Raw genomic sequence first — 17,074 nt, 5'->3', positions numbered from 1 at the left:
CTTCATTGGTTTCACAGAATTCCACAATTTTTTTTTTTAGCCTATAATCTAATATGATCTGAATGAATTAAAATTTGGAACCTGTGAGAAATATAAATAATGCAAAAATAATTATGAAAATGACGAATAATAGGATGTGAAGTCATGTATGAAACTATCTGATCTAGTCTGTATTGAAGGCAAAGAAAAAAAATCCATATTACCTGAAATATGTGCAATGACCACCAAAAGAGAGATATTTCCATTAAAAAATGCAGTGTGGATTACTTGCATATTTAGATATTTATTCTACAATATTAAACAGGAGATTGCAGTTGGCCTGGTTTTGCTGACGCTGGCAAATGCACCTGCAAAGCAAATACACGAAATACAGCGATCGAATCGATCGACAAAAGGAATTGAAAAACTAAAAAGCTAAGGCCCCATTTGGTAACCATTTATTTATTTATTTTTTTAAAAAAAAAAAATTAAGCATATTTCATCCACATTTCTTAGAATGATTTGTCTCTTTTTAAAGTACTATGATTGAATTCTTAGCCAAATTACAAAAACAAAAACAACTTTTTAAAAGTTACTTTTTTTTAGTTCTCAAAATTTGGCTTGGTTTTTTAAACCATTTGTGAAAAGTAGATAACAAAAGAAGAAATTTAGAGATGAAAGTAGTGTCCATAGACTTAATTTTCAAAAATAAAAAGCAGAATGATTACTAAACGAGACCTAAATAAGAGGAAAAATGTGTTCACAGGAGGTATATAATATAACTGAACAAGGAACGGATTTTTTCTTTCCTTTTCAACCCATTACCTCTAATTACCCCTCTCCCTAAATGATCTATTTAATTAGGTCATATATTATTCTTGAACTCTGTTTATAATAAACTAGAATCAAAGCTTGAGATCTTCACATGGTTTTTTCCTTTTGCCTGGAATTTGCCTTGGTTAAATACTTAAATCGATGTAAATAGTTACGGTTGCTTTCTACAATCTTTGCTATAAGAAAAGCTGACTATTTCTCTGTAATCCGAGATAATTGATTTGATACCTTACAGAGCTATACGAAGACTTGTACAGCAGCCACCCTTACTTGGATGTTGAACTCTTTCCGTATCTTGATTCGTGAACATGGGTACTCCTGTCCCTTTGAGGAGATAGTTTTGAGGGACTAGGCACGCCATCCCTCGGTTGTTCTGATGCGTAACTCTGTGAAGCTAAGTACTCAAGGGCCACAACGATATCACTGATAATTGGCCGGAACATTGGTTGCTCCTGGAGACACATTGCAGCAATTGCAATTGCATGATGTAGACAACGAAGAGGGTAGCGCCCTTCCAGCAGCGGGTCGACTATTTGAACAAACTTCCTCCGGTCTTTTAGAAAAGGGCGAGACTGAAAGGAGGGACAGGAGAAAAGTAGTTGTAAGGGCCAGTTCATTTAATATGACATCTTCTACAACAACAAGCAGAGCCCAGCCACAGGAAATAGTAGTTGAAATAATATTCTCTACAAGTAAGGTCTTAACATTGTAGTTGAAATAATAATCTCTAAACAGGAAAATCATGAAACAGTTTCTTTTTCCAAAGATTATGGGAGGCCACAAATAGTTTTGTTTCCACTGCTGTCTATCAAAAGCCAATAAAGGCCCAAGGCAGCTACGGTAGCTACGGAAACATACAGGATCGGGAAAAAAACCGATGGAGATTTTCCAAGGACAACATGACAACTTACCCAAGCAACCAAATTTTGCTCTCCAGGTTTCTTGGTGGAGTCTATAGCTTTCCTGCCTGTAATTATCTCCAAGAGAACTACACCAAAGCAATAAATATCAGATTTAAGGGTCAGTTTGCCACTCATGGCATACTCCGGAGCACAATAGCCATATGTTCCCATAACTCTGGTGGAAACATGAGTGTTGTCACCAACTGGTCCTAACTTAGCCAATCCAAAATCCGAGAGCTTCGGATTGAAGTCATCATCCAGTAAAATATTTGCAGATTTCAAGTCACGGTAGATGACCGGCGGATTGGCTGTGCAGTGAAGATACTCAAGGCCCTGGGCTGCGCCAAGAGCAATCTTGATTCGAGTGTTCCAACTCAATGGTGGTCGTTCGGGGGACAATCCTGAAAACAAAATACAAACCCAAGAAGAGAAAGAACATAATCAGGAATTAAGTAGAGCCCCCACATTAATATTTATATGACAAGTCGAACCATCCAACCTTAAAATTTGTTAAACTCAACCAGCATTACAACCGAAATATATTTTTAAAAAGTTATTTCTATGTTATTTTTTAGGGTATCCAAAGCCATTAGTTACCACTCTCTAATCCCTCAGGCTCAAGAACAGAACAAATATCAAATGCAACAGATGTCTTTTAGTTCGTGCAGAAACACAAGGTAAAGAAGGATAGACATTTACCAAAAAGATGGTTTTCCAAGCTTCCCATCGACATATACTCGTAGACTAACAGTCTTTGATCTCCATCAGTACAATAACCAATCAACGTGACAAGATTACTGTGATGCAATAAACTTAACATTAGAACTTCAACGATGAATTCCTGATATCCTTGAAGACCATCATGATTGAGTTGTTTAATTGCAACGACCTGTTCAAGCAAGCAAATGACAGTTGCATGATCAAAATAAACTTTACAGAAAAACAAGAGCACATTGTATTTTTCACCGATCTGGGTGACAAAAAATGAACCAGCAAGAACAACCTGGCCTGTTTCTAATCGGCCTTTGTAAACTCTTCCAAAACCCCCTTCACCAATCAAGTTCACTTCCTTGAAACCTCTCGTGGCCGTCGCCAATTCGCGAAACGGGAAGCTTCGTGCAGCTCCACATTTCCGGTTGTTTCCACTTCTGGTTTGTGATTCCTTCCCCTTTCCAGTTTCTGCACACAAATTCAACAACCATATGACGAAAATCAAAAGCTTATTTACTAATCCTTTTCTTTTAGCAACAAAGCATTAAGAATCAGGTAGTAGCAGTAGCCATTTACCATTTGAATATGACTTCCCCCTCCCACTCCCTGCGAAAATTTTGCAAGTTCACAAATCCCAAAACATTGAAGATTCAGTGAAATCTGACCTCAAATTAAAGTAAGAGAGAGAGCTAAAAATTCGAACGAATACCATACCATTGTCAATTTCGACCTTGCTGGCGTCTTTACAACGAGTACGAATGCAAGAAAAACAGCTCATATCTCCAAAAGCAGAACAATTGAAATTATCACTCACAAAGAAATATCACTCAAACCAACGAAATCCCCAATTCCCAACTCGACCCATATACACATTTCAAATTAACTTCACTCTATCCCTGACCAGAGGGAGAAAGCTTGGTCACATGAGCCTCCCCCTCCGAATCAGGAAGATTCGAAAACAAACCCTAGGGTTAAGGAGAGAAGAACCGTTAGAGAGAGAGAGAGAGAGAGGAAGAGAAAAAAAAATATTTTTTTACGAAGAAAAAACAAAATAAAGAGTGTAGGCTACATACTCTAAGAACCCAACAAAAAAAAGTAAATAAATAGGGAAATCCGATCAGAAGTATCGCTACTGCCGAACATGATCTTTCAACCAGAGATAGATCTAAAGGGCAAAAATGAGAAAGCAAAGCAAAAAATAGAATGGGTTGGCCGGGGGGGAAGAACCACCGCCGACGATCGGGTTTAGATTCCGGCGAAGTAAAGGAGAAGGCTGATGACAGAGAGTTTTGGCTTCAAATTTCCCTGTTTCTTCCTAGAAAAGGAAACCCAAGTGAGCATTTTTGTTTAGGGTTTGAATCTGGGGAGATGGTGGGCCTCCATTTCTTTGCATTTATGTTTGTGGGCAATCGTCACAAGTCGCTCTCTTCCCTCTGAATTTCTTCTTTCCTTTTGCCCGCATTTAAACGTTCCGGTCGGCCGGTCGTCCAGTTTCCGCCATTGCCCTTCGTCATCACTGCTATTTACGAAACAACACTATCCCACCGGTTCAAATCCGGTTGTATTGTGGGTTATCGTGTTTGACTTTACTTTTCATCAGGTCAACGCATTCCCTCCATTGACGGACGTTAAATCTTACCTGACGGAGCACTGTACTAATTCGGTGCAACATTGCAAATCTCATCCACATCACATGTAGTGCAGATTAGAAATTCAAGATATCATTAATTTTGAAAAATGGGACATAAACAGCTTGATGAGCCAACTGGATTGACATAGATAGAAGCAAAGTTGTCGTTAATGTCAACAGTGATATGAATCATATGATTTTGTTTAATTAAAGAAAAAAGTTCCTTTTTTTTTTTCTTTTTAATTTTGTCTGCTAACTTGTAAGAACATGACATAAAACTAGACTGGGTCCCATTGAAAAGAAAAAAAGAAAAAAAGAAGACAGAATTAGAAACAAAAGATGGCACATGATTGGATTGTTGTATAATGTGAAGAATGGTGGTCGTAGATTTGGACCCAAATCTAATCTACGATGCAAGTGTTGGGAAATAGCAGCACAACCCCAATTCATTTTCCAAACATTTTAATAGGAAAGCAAGCCTGTCTGGTTCTACTTCAGTATTCGATGTGTTTGGCTGTCTGAGACCAGAACTACATATTGGGATCTCAACCCACTTAACCAAAACACAGACAAAAAAAGGAAAAGGTATAAATTTTTCAACATGGGCATGGAATCACTTTTTGCATTACAATCAAAATTTGAATGAAGAACAGTATGATATAACATAACTGACATCATTTACCAATGTGTCTAGGAAAGGCAATAATGCACACAGTCAACTCAGTTAATATGTTTGAAATGACTTTCTAACAAGTTTGAAGTGCTTAGAATGTTTTCAAGAACTTTGAAAGAAAGAAGCCATTATCGGGTTAAATTTGTGAGAGAATCTGTATATAAGAATCGTATTCTTCTTGTTCCAGAAACGATGCAAGGTTCTGTTCTTGCTCGACTTTGTTATGTATTCTTCTTAGTGCTTTCAATGTTTTCTCTTATGAAATCAAACCTCAAATGAATTTTCTTATGCTTTCAATTTCTCTTCAAGAGGTTTCGATCGAAAAGCAGAAAAACCCACTTACCCACTTGAGTTTTCTTCAAAATTTGAACTTCAATGGAGGTTGGTGACGATCCGTACGGTTTGGTCAAAGAAGAAATGTAGGTGGTCAAACTCCATTTCTATATACTGGATGACAAGTTGTAACCATTTGAAAACAAACTATGAGATTGATCTGGAAGACCCAATAACTTCCTAAGCCCACTTCAAAATAAAAGCCCATGATGAAAAACCCTTGATCAGACAAACTATCTACATCAATTTCAATTCCCCCTCCCAAGAGTTAGGTGAGGGAGAGAAAATTAAGCTGTTATTTCAAGTTGTAGAGAGCAACCCAAGCCGCCGCGCAAATTTTATGATCAAGAACTGCATCAAATTTGGCTCCGGCGACGTTAACATCAAGGTCCTGCCCTTGCCCAAAGATGAAACTTATTTGCTGAGGTCTGTAGCTTTCTGACCTTTTGAACTTTTGAGATATTTACAGATTTTTCTTTTCTTAAAACCATTACAGATCTATCGAAGGAAGCTTAAACGTGTGTGGATCTAATCGGATCTGAAATCCGAAAATCATCGGGAGCAAAATATTCGGTGTGGTCGGATAAATTGAAGGTTGGTTTGATCTATAACGCCTCTGCTGCTCACCTTCACTAAATTCATTCTTTCTACCATGTACATCTGCATCTGCTTTATACGTTTGGTTGCTGGTTTCTAATTGTGTGTGACTTCATTATACATATGTGCAATATTTTCTCCCATGGCAATGATTAAAATCAATCGTAGAGGGCCATTTAGACAAGTCTACAGTTAGTTTAGGCAATTTAGTATAAACAATTTCAAGTGGATGCTTCCCTGTGTGTGAGGGATTTTGTGTGTAGTTGAATGTGACCACAGCTTGATGCAGTCATATGCTCCACTGTTTTGATTTTGGCTGCTAAAGGACCTTATTAAGTTGTCCAAAGTTATACTGATCACCTCTGTCTGGCCATCAGTCTGTGGATCACCAGCCTTTCTGTATCCATCCCATCTTATATGAGGAAGGGTGTGCGTCTGGTTTTAAGTTTAGTGTTCTAAATAGGGATTTTAACAACTTATTTTTCACTATTAACCACTATGAGTTAATGTAGTGGCCAATAAAAACCATGTAAATAATAAAAGACTTAGAGGGAATGAAATCAAACTATAGTGGCTAGTTGACCACTCACCTAGGATTAATATCTTATGAGTTCCCTTAGCAACTAAATGTTTTAGGGTCAAACAATTGTACTGGGGGTGCACACATGCTGGCCTGGACAATAAACACACACATATATATACAGCCTATGATTTCGTTAGTATTGCTAAGTTTTCCATCTATAACTACTTCCTCTTCTTATGAAAGTTGATCTTTCTCATCCCTTTATCATATGGCGCTTCTTCCTCTCATTTCTAAATTCTCACTCTCTGTTTGATTTTCTTCATCTATGTTTTCTGTTGTAGCCATTTTCTGCATTGTGGGCATTTGTTGGATATGTGCCCTTGTTGGCCACAGCAAAAACACTTTCTGGGTGTTACTTTGGCCTAGGGATATTGTGTTTTCTTTCTTTGGGATGATGCTCAGTTTTTTATAGGCTTGAAATTGTTTTCTTTTGTTTTGCTAAAAGGATTGGTGGAAGTACCACCTCTTTCAAATGTTATTTGGGATTTTGAATTGTTTCTTTGAGATTTATTATGATACTCCAGCTGAATCTTTCTCTTGCATTGGGGTTTTTGTGAATCTTGTTCTTGTTGTTCTGCTTCTATCGTAGTGACCAAATTTAATTTACAACTTCTTTTAATTTTTAAATAGGATATTGGGTGTAAAACTACTTAGTATTGTATAATTTTTCTTAATCTGGATATTTAACGACATAAAACTCTTCTGTATATCGTTCACGCTCCTATTTCCTTGTTTAAGGATACCTTCTATATAAAAGGTGTTCATAATTTATAGAGAGGAACCTTTCCCTCATGGGTTTTTGCATGGTCAGCCATGCCTTTATGAGAGCTTTTCTATTCTGTAATTGGTCCCACTGGATGCTCCTTTTCTTAATCTTAGCGCAACCAATTTTGACTTTGGTGCTTCTAAAGTCCCTGTCTAATCAAACAAAGTTTAAACATTTTTTTATCCAATCTTAAATAAGATACCATATCTCACTTCCCATCAATGTCAGGGAGTTTTACTTTCATTTTGAAGTCATTAAGTCGCTTGGAGTTGTTGTCCTAGAACCTCTTCCTCGCTAGAATCGGCTGGGATGGTATCTTTTGGTAGATCTTGATTGATTTGCAGGTTTGGATTTTGTCTAAAATGTCTTCTTTGTTGATGTGCAGGTTTATTAAATCCTTGAGGTCGTTCTTGAAGGCATTTTCTTTCGCGATTGTTGATCTTGTTGCTAGTGTGGATCACTGTTGCTGTCACCAAGACCTCAAATCGAATGCTCTAATTCTAGAGACATTTTAACTTAAAGTCATCGTTGGCTGCTCTGCTTCATCGTTATTATGGCTCTTCAAACCTATGCCCATTCCCAGCTCTCAAGGCCTCACCTCCCTGCATTATTGTCCCTGCCCTCTTCCTACACTACTAGTGAGATTCGACTCCCTGTAATTTCTACCGCTTCAAGACGACGCTATCTTCGTCTAGTCTGCTCCAGCAGTGATGCTAATAGTAGTAAGAAGGGAGTACCCAATTCCAACTATGTTGTTCCACTCAACAAATCTTTTTCCCCAGCTAACTCATCCTGCATTACTCGACCCCTTGCGGAGATCCTTCGCGATCTAAACAAGAGAATCCCTGATAACATCGCTCAGAAAGCCCCTCATTCTGACACCCATGATCGTGCTCCTGCGACATTCATCCCTTGGTTTCATGCTAATAGGATGCTGAGTTTCTACGCCCCTGGATGGTGTGGAGAAATACGAGATGTCATATTCTCTGACAATGGTGGTGTGACTGTGGTTTATCGTGTGACCGTTAGAGGATCGGATGGAGAGGCACACCGTGAATCAACTGGAACAGTATCGGCCACTGATAGCAATATTGAGGATCCTGTAGCTGCTGCGGAGGAAATAGCTTTTTGCAAGGCTTGTGCAAGATTTGGCCTTGGTTTGTATCTCTATCATGAAGAATGAATGCAGCAAATAACAAAAGAATGCGATGCTTCCATTCCAACATGTAATAAAGTTTTTTAGTCTCAATATTTTGTAGAAATGGATATATAATGTTGGCCTTGACACTTGAGAGGGTGTACATTAGTAGTTTTAGATGATTCCGTGGAGCTTGAACTTTTATAGCAGAGTCATATGTGGATACTTCCATGTTGCTGAGTTTATATCTTTTTAATTTACACGTACTCTGTTTCAGAGATGCCTTTTCAATTGTACCCTCTTGTGTTTATTTCATGATTACACTTTGAAATGGATCCTTCACAGTTGCTTTTTCTTTACTTTGCTTTGTATAGAGTTTGAATCTGGATTGGGGGAATGGTGGGCCTTTGTTTGTTTGCATTTATGTTAGTGGGCAATCCTCACAAGTCTCTGGATTTCTTCCTTCCCTTTGCCAGCCCTCCACTTTCCGCCACTGCCCTTTATCATCTCTGTTATTTACGAAACTAACACTGCCAGCCCCAGCGGTTCAGTTCAGATCGGATTTGAATTAGGTCAACGCCTTAGCCCTTACCTCGGTTTGACGACGTTAAATCTTACCTGACGGAGAACTGTACTAATTGGGTGCAACACTGCAAGTCTCATCCACATCACATGCAATGCTGATTAGAGATTCAAAATACCAATAAAATAATTTATTGATTATTCTTTTTTAAACAATAATCAATTTGGATGAACATACAATTTCTACCCAAAAAATAGAGACAGGCTGGGCCCCATCAAAAAGGAAAAGAGAATTTGAAACAAAAGATGTCACGTGATTGAGTTGTATAATATGAACAATGGTCATAAATTTGGACCCAAACACAAAAACCCAAAAAGAATCAGATGGATGAAGGGTATCATATAATTGGCATCATTTACCAAAGTTTAGGAAAAGATAGTTAACGCATCATTGTTCTTAAAAATTTCCCTGTATATTGATTTTTTGGTTTTGGCTTGTCCACGTAAACAGATAAATGAGGTGGATCTAGACAATAATTGTACAAGTCCCTATGGTCTAGATCGAGAAAATGAGATAAATTGGAGTTACTATCTGGTCTGTACATAACTGCAACATTAATTTGTATCGTATACATACCAAATAACATGTCCTCAGAGCTGCAATACTAAATCAGGTTGAATTTGCGAAAGAATCTGCAGATTAGAACTGGGTGCAGCAGACAAGCCTAATCCAAAATTAAGGTCGGGATTGAAGGTGATTGAATCTAGCACGGGACATGTTGATAATTCTTGCCGACGCCCCTTTTCATTACGCTCGTCTTGTTGTGTATCGATCGAGTCCTGAAAGTAGACACAGGACAGTGAATGCCGTGGAGTGTGCGACTGAGAGGCTGCTTCTTCTGCAAGTTTTGGCATTCCAGCTTGGTTTAACAAATCCATATCACCAGCACCGGCAGGGATTTGGAAAGAAGCATTGTTGATCGCTGGAGATGTACCATGCATTTGACAAGGGACTGAAAAGGCGTCTGAACAAGACGTCCCACCAAGAATAGAATCGAGTCTTACCATTCTCATTTCTTGTGAAAAATGGGGGAAAAGATTACCATTTGTGTGAGGAATGTTTGAAGGAACTATCATTTTCTGATCGTTCTGCTCGTTCGGTATACAAGTTGTTGATCCTATCACACCTCTACTTCTGTCTAGCAATACTGTCTCACTTTCGGAATTTCTTACTCTATCAATTTCATTATCAGCATCTTCACCGAGTTTCAAACAATTATTGGAAACACCAATATTGGAGCCAGATATGCTTCTACATGGAAGAATCGTAGTGCTCTCTGCCACTGTTTTCATTTTGGATGAGCCTCCATCCAGAGGCAACATTCGGTTCTGCTGTTGCATTTCAATTTCTTGTATCAATACTCGCCCCAGCTCCCGACTAATACTTTCAATTTTCCTTAAAGCAATATTCCAAACTACAGGACCAAGATCGGCTGCAAAGAGAGCTAGGCTTCTTGCATAACCATGCTCCGCATGCAAACCTACCTGCTTGATATTGATAAAAATTAGATGTACTGTGACTGCAATGGAACTACCTGGTCAAAACTAGTCCGAATCTCCCCCATCACAAATAAAAGGAACCCCACCCCCAAAAGAAAAAAAAACGAAGAGGAAGAAGAAGAAAAATCTCCCCCACAAACCACACACATTCCCAAACTCAACAGATCTTCAAGACAATAAATGAGAATTGATGCGGTCTCCATTGCATATATACAAACACGTTAAATAGAACAGAATGAGGAGTGACACTACATACAGTAATTAGTTGCTTCAAGTCTCCACCAAAGTTACCAAAGACAGATGGCCAATTCCCGCAGGACATTGCACAATTGTAGGTATCACGTCTATTCTCATTCACAGCCATATTATCATTCTTTCCACTCTTAAGAACACCCTTCAAAACTGAAGCTGAAAACAAATGGATAAAACTCTTAGACAAAACTCTAAAGATGGATAAGATATTTTATAGTAGTGTGAAATAAAAGAAACCTGGAAACTCATTTTTCCATTCAGGCAACCAGCTGGCCAAAGTTTCGCCATGTTGAGCTGTAGATGTTCTTGCTAAAGGATCTGCAGGTAGAGGCCTGAAGGCGGAACGTGATCTCCTCAAATTGTAACCATTGACGTTGTAGGAATCATCACATCCGGAAGCAAAAGTAGCACCTGAGCAGAACTCTGCTCCATTACTTTCGATAGGGTTACCAAGGCCTAATGATCTCTTCAGGCTCTTTCCTGGTGGCCTACCTCTCCTCACAACTTTCTGTTCTGGTTCACTTTCATCACTGCTCTCTTGCCTCAAATTCTCAAAATCCTTCTTCGCCAGTTCTTGTATGGATCGTGCCTAAGATAAAATGAACTTTAAAACATATAAACAGTAAATCCAATAATTATTCTAATCAATGCAAAAGCCATAACATTCAAAAACACAAATCCAAACTTGTCTAAACCTGACGGAAGAAAACAGTATCCGAAGCGTTATACTTCATTGCATTTGAACATATCAAAAAAATGTCTTCCTGCAAGATTAAAATGATAAAATGTCAATACTCCACTCTATATTCAATCGTCACAAGACAAATTACTTGACAATCAACAAACGAAAGAAATATTCTTTTTCTAGAAACAAAAGTTATAGAGGCAAAGAAGTTCGTGTTATGTCATAAGAAAGTGAATCAATCAAACTAAAATATAAGCAAATTCTCAAGCTTTACATACACAAACGGTGGTCAGACTTGTAGACAAAAGCACGAAAGAATCATATCCAAGGAATATATGAGAGGTCATCACAGATCTTAATCAAAACCCATCAAGACCTTGCACATCAGTGGCTTGAAGTCCAAACCACCGTTCATAACTTTAAGGTGCTCAAAACTTCGTAAAACCTCGGTGGGGTTGTGACGACATCTCAAAGAAGATTCTGAAAACACAGGTAGTGTAAATAGCTGAAAATTCCGCAGCCTTTTGCAAGTACATTGACATGGATGTGGTACAGGTGACTCAAACAGTTCCATAAGTCAAATGTCATAAATTAGAGAGTTGAAAAGAAGACAGAGACAGGGGCAATCAGAATGGCACAATCAAGTGATAAAAAAACAGCAAGTCTATGATAATAATTAAGAAAGAAGCATACACTACGAAATTAGTAAATGTGAGCATCAAAAGAAATAAATAGAGAATTTATAAGGCACAAGTACACACTTCAAACTGATCCAAATTTGCGTAAGCTCCTCCATCTAATTTCGCTCTCACAGTCCCAAAATCCATAGGATTTTGAATAATGGCATGGTAGTCGGGAAGCTGTAAAGATTACCAAAAAATGAATCAATTTTGCGCCTGAAAATCTAAAAACTAACAAATAAAAGACGGCTAAAGAAAAATAAAAAGAAAAAAGCACCTCGTTTGGATCCACGGGTTCGGAAAATACTCCATGTGTGTCTTTTCTGGATGAAAACAGAGAGCACTGTTCAGAGAACGATTATTAAATTGCAAACAATAACGTGGGAAAACGATAAGAAACAAATGAACAGTCGCACTTTTGAAGCCTATCAAGGATGAAAATCAACAACTTTTTGTCTGGCAAAGTTGTCGTGGGACCAGACTCCACCTGCGGCCCTACCCCCCACCACATAAAATAGTATCAGCAAATAAAGTTCAGAACGCGACCTTCTTCTTCTTCAACAACAACTGAGCTTTGTTTAGAAATAGATACCATACCATGTGCAGTGTCTGTCGCTTTCAAAGCTTTTTCTTCTCTCTGCAAATTAAGTTAATACCGCCATTAAAACAATATTACAACTTTGGGGGATGTGGGAATCGGTTTCATTATAACATGAATAGAAAAAGGTCAGAGATAAGACAAATTCATTCTTTTCTAGTTGATACTGCATTATTTTGTTTCACTAAAGCTTTCATCAGATTAATTAATTATGATTATAAAAATAAAGAAAGGGAGAGTTCCATTAAGTAATATTATCTACTGTAATAAAACTACTATCATCCCAAACTTCAAAAAGATAAAACAGAGGCGAAACTTGACCGAGTCAAACACACACACACACCACAAACATCCGATCTGACAGAAAGTTTATCAGAATCTTCAATTTACGCGCGAAATTAAACAAATCATTAAATCTCGTCTGGATAACATGACACGGCAATTGATTATATATATTTTTTTTTAAAAAAAAAAAAAGAAATAAAAAGCTGGTAGATTTTATAAATCGTTGCCGAAGGGTTCTTCTTGTTTTAAAGTATTTTTGGACGAGCGAATATAGACAGTTCATCACCACTTCAGAAGATCCAAACTGGGCGGCGCCGATTCTGCGACGCTTGAGGAACGCCTCGGAATCTTCACCGTAGGAGGCCGGTTTACGCAAAGAATAACCGGACGATGTTGGATAGTTTTGACGAGAAGTTAAACCGAGTAAGGGCTTATGCTTCTTCTCAATGCGCTCGTCGTCGTCGTCGTCTGCGGCGGCGGAGGAGGCGGCGGCGGCGCTGGGGACGCGGTCTGTTGCCGGTTGAACATTGCGATTCCGACAAGAAGATGGGTTGCTAGGGTTCGAGGCAAAGTCGAAAGCGTTAAGCGGTTGTTGGTGCTGTTCCTGCAACTTTTGCTGTTTGAGGAAGCGCTTTTGAAGATCTAAAAGAGAAGGGCGACCCTTTTTCTTCTTCTTCTTCATCGTCGATTTAGAAACTTCGCCCATTCTTCTTCCCTTTTTTGCAGAAACCAAACGCAGGGAGGTTAATTGATTTCAGTTTTCGCGGCGGAAGATGCAGGAATTTCTAGGCACGTGCGAGTCGCATGACCCTATCACGTGCGAATCGCATGACGGTATAACGTGCGTGCAAAGGAATAGGAACAAAAACCCTGTTAAAAATTGGAACCGTAAAGCACGAAGGCATGGCAACTGGGCCCATTCCATTATATGGGCCCTTTTTTTTTTTACAAATTGCAAAAAACACCCTTTTTAACTTTCAATTTTAAAAATACTTAGTTGTATAAATTGTAATAATCTATGTAAGTTTAAGACTTCAAATTTTATCCGAATTTCTACCATTATTCTAAATTTGAGAGTCCAATTTTAATATTTATAAAAATTTAGGGGTCTAATTTTGAACATCGAAAGTTTAAGAGTGTAATTGCAACTATCAATATACTTTAGTGGTTTTTATAATTTTTCATTTTTTTAGTACAAATGGGATGGAGGGATTTGAACCGCAGACCTCTTTTCATCCGCACATATAGATGTTAGTTGAGCTAAGCTCTTGTTTGCTATATGAGCTTTCTTTTGTACTCTAGGATTTTTTATGCGACAAATCTTTGTATACTATATATTTCATATTGTAAATTACTAACTATAAAACACATGTAATGTACGAGGCTAAAATATTTAGAACATGAATTTTGTTGGTGTGAAAATTCAATAGAAAATTAATATAACTTTTATTAGATTTAAATAATAAATATCTAATATAAGAATTAAAAATAATAAAATAGTTAAGAGTCAAACTATGTATAGATATTTTATGTTAATTATAAAATGAGTTGCATGTGTTTGGGAATATTTGGAACATTTGGAACGTAAATCAATGATGACATAAAATTTAAATCAATATATTTTTCACGTGAGTATAAATTATAGATTTTTACATTAAATTAAAATGTGATGAAATAACAATATAAGTCATCAACTAACTCATGAACATTATCGATGATTATTGGTTTTGCTGGCATGCTTGTGTAATTCAAAATATTTATTTCCAAATAATAAGTTGGAGATATATATGGTACTAGTACCTTTGTTTTAGATCTCTTTTGAATCTATCAAAATTGATTTTGTTGCTCATTACTTTAGTTGTCATTGGTAGTTCTCTTAACACAATGAATTAAAAAAATGTTAAATTTAAACACATGAAAAACATATAAAAGTTTTTGTTCGAACAAAAAAATGAGATACATGACATTATAAAGTTTAAATTATAGAAATCTTATCAAAGATCTAACTAAACATAATAAAATAAAATAACAATGATATAAAATTTCACGAACTACCAAAAAAACACGGGTTCAGCATTTAAATTTTAGAATAACACAAATTTATAAATCTTTGTTATATACGAAAATTAATACACTTCATATAATTGTGTCGCTACCAGATGGAACAAATTTTTAAATATACTAAATAATTTGCCAATTGGGAGAAGACTCGTTCGATAAATTGAAAATGAAAAAACTTCCTATAATCTCCTACTAATAACCATGAAGTGAAACCATTTATGAGAAACATGTAATAATAAAATGAAATTGTGGCATATTTTACCCTCTAGGTCTTCTCTAGTGTTGCCATTTTTTGAAGTTTGAAGTTAATTTGTAACTATTACATTTCTAAAACCAAAATAATCGTAATTGTTAACATTGTTAGACATATTTAAATAATAATATGTTTAATTAAAGTATGAGTTATGTATGTGAATTAATAATTTATCACATTTGGTTATTTTATTGGATTGGAGCCTATTATGTGATCTAATTAATTAAGGCCGTAGATTCCTAATTGAGTATGGACTTAATGGATAGAAACCTATTCCTAGTTAATTAAGGTTTAATAGTAACCCTAATTGAACTAGTATATAAAGAGATCTTAGGGCTATGGTCCCCAATATACCAAAGCAATAAGCACTCAGTCTTTCTTAATCCCATCTAGAGAAAGATCCCACTTAGGGCATTTGGAGCTTTGGTTGAGGAAGACAATAGCCGCTACTTAGTCATCATCAATCTTTCAATGGAACCCGGTATGTATATATTCTTGACAATTTGACATGAATGATTATATGGTTTATCTATTCAATATAGATATAAAGTATATTATGCTAAGAAGTGGTATCGGAGCATGTTTTTCATGTTACATTGTTGGTTTATATTTGTTTTACATTGGGATTGTGATTCAATTTTGATTTTGGTTAAAGAATTAAAGAATAAAGTTCTAAAAAAAAGGAAAAAAATTGAATCCCTCATTGTGCCATAGCAATTTTATGAATTTGATAATAGAATCCGAAGATTGCAACTTATGTGCAATCGAAGGGTTATTGTTAGAGCATTCAATGAATTTGGTAGATTTTCTAAAAAAAAGTAATCAAGATTCATTGGCTATAAAGAAAAATAAATAAAGTACACGTGTTCTTTGCTTTCGTGGGTTTCAATAGAAAAAAAAAACACATAGTGCAAAAACAACCATTTTATTTTATAAGTCTTTATCATTTAATTATGTCAACGGAATCTGCAAACGAATACTGTGTTGACTGCTGTTTGGAGATTAAAATTGGCGGCAGAGAAAGAGAATAATTTTGTGAAATTTTGGTCGGCGTTTCCTGTTTGATTTTGCCGATGATTCTTGATCTTGATTATTGATAATTTAGTGAATTTAAATCTAGCTTTTAAATTAATAAGGTTTTTGAATTTGAATCTAAAGTTTTACTAGTGATTTAAGTCAAGATTTGAATATTTGTGTTGTGGATTCAAGATTAATTGATCATGCTATGGTTTAAATTTAAATATGATCGATAATGTGGTGAATTTAAATTTAAATTTGATTGATGATATTTAGCGATATTCACATGTTTTGTTGCTTTAATTGTATTATGTGTATGCAATTATTAAGTGAATATTGGTAAAGACTATTTAGTGTTCTTCCTCTTTCATTTTTGTACAATAATATTATCATATTATTGTGTCTTATATTTTAGATTGAGTTGGTCAAAATAATATGTTACCAAAGTAGCCTCTGTTATATAGATTAATTTAATTCTAAAATATAAGATGTGCATATTCATGAATTTATGCGGATAATTATCGGCCTAAAGTAAGATAATTATTTGGCCAAATTGTGGATATGCATGTGGTAATGAGTACGTGGCAATTATAAGGATTGCTCATGTGAAAAATAGTCGGTCCAAAGAAAGACTATTTTTTGACAGAGTTAATTCTTAGTACTTTGATTACTACGTTGAGAGTACCATTTACAGTTGGTGTTTTTGCCCAAAGGCTGGACATCAATGTTGTGTTAGGTATCTTGTTAAAGGGACCCACCACATATGTGAAATTATTTTGTTATATTTTAATTGTGAGCATATATTTTGTTGTTTATTGTTTCAGTTGGTCTTACTCAAATATCTGGAAATCTGAGTTCAATCCCTAAGTTGAATGGATCGAACTTCAAGATTTGGAAGGAAAACCTAGAGATATTTCTCGGGTGTATGGATTTGGACCTTGCATTAAGGACCAATAAACCTACTTCTACTGAGGAACAGCCAAATACGGCTAACATAGAGAAGTGGGAACAGTCA

General features: G+C 36.3%; 3 protein-coding genes across 6 annotated transcripts; 1 reads left to right on the top strand and 2 right to left on the bottom strand.

The window, feature by feature from the left end:
- Positions 1-218: 218 nt before the first annotated feature.
- On the bottom strand, positions 219-4,175 carry LOC120085427 (putative serine/threonine-protein kinase PBL21). Of its 4 annotated transcripts, XM_039041388.2 has the most exons (7): positions 3,141-4,152; positions 3,003-3,032; positions 2,719-2,894; positions 2,415-2,604; positions 1,725-2,116; positions 1,042-1,385; positions 219-347 (listed from the first exon to the last, which is right to left on the bottom strand). In XM_039041388.2, exons 1-6 carry the CDS (start codon positions 3,202-3,204, stop codon positions 1,080-1,082), a joined length of 1,158 nt encoding a protein of 385 aa, XP_038897316.1. In that variant the 5' UTR covers positions 3,205-4,152; the 3' UTR covers positions 219-347; positions 1,042-1,079. The 4 variants fall into 4 exon arrangements, with proteins under 4 accessions (XP_038897316.1, XP_090173339.1, XP_038897314.1 ...); XM_090317213.1 differs by lacking the exon at positions 3,003-3,032 and having other exon boundaries at positions 3,141-3,861; XM_039041386.2 differs by lacking the exon at positions 219-347 and having other exon boundaries at positions 679-1,385; positions 3,141-4,175.
- A 388-nt stretch (positions 4,176-4,563) lies between these two features.
- RAD52-2 (cobalt ion-binding protein) lies at positions 4,564-8,505 on the top strand. The gene is made up of 3 exons (XM_039041390.2): positions 4,564-5,450; positions 5,559-5,656; positions 7,394-8,505. The coding sequence occupies exon 3, from the start codon at positions 7,562-7,564 to the stop codon at positions 8,189-8,191; it is 630 nt and encodes a 209-aa protein (XP_038897318.1). The 5' UTR covers positions 4,564-5,450; positions 5,559-5,656; positions 7,394-7,561; the 3' UTR covers positions 8,192-8,505.
- A 614-nt stretch (positions 8,506-9,119) lies between these two features.
- LOC120087359 (uncharacterized) lies at positions 9,120-13,791 on the bottom strand. Its single transcript, XM_039044350.2, has 9 exons — positions 13,015-13,791; positions 12,443-12,482; positions 12,262-12,340; positions 12,123-12,168; positions 11,927-12,025; positions 11,176-11,244; positions 10,718-11,069; positions 10,485-10,636; positions 9,120-10,213 (listed from the first exon to the last, which is right to left on the bottom strand). The coding sequence occupies exons 1-9, from the start codon at positions 13,432-13,434 to the stop codon at positions 9,320-9,322; spliced, it is 2,151 nt and encodes a 716-aa protein (XP_038900278.1). The 5' UTR covers positions 13,435-13,791; the 3' UTR covers positions 9,120-9,319.
- Between the last annotated feature and the right edge of the window lie 3,283 nt (positions 13,792-17,074).

The sequence above is a fragment of the Benincasa hispida genome, chromosome 9 (genome assembly GCF_027475165.1).
Source record: "Benincasa hispida cultivar pf3 chromosome 9, pf3_genome.v1.1, whole genome shotgun sequence".
Taxonomy (NCBI): Eukaryota; Viridiplantae; Streptophyta; class Magnoliopsida; order Cucurbitales; family Cucurbitaceae; genus Benincasa; species Benincasa hispida.
This window is presented reverse-complemented; position numbering and strand designations above follow the sequence as displayed.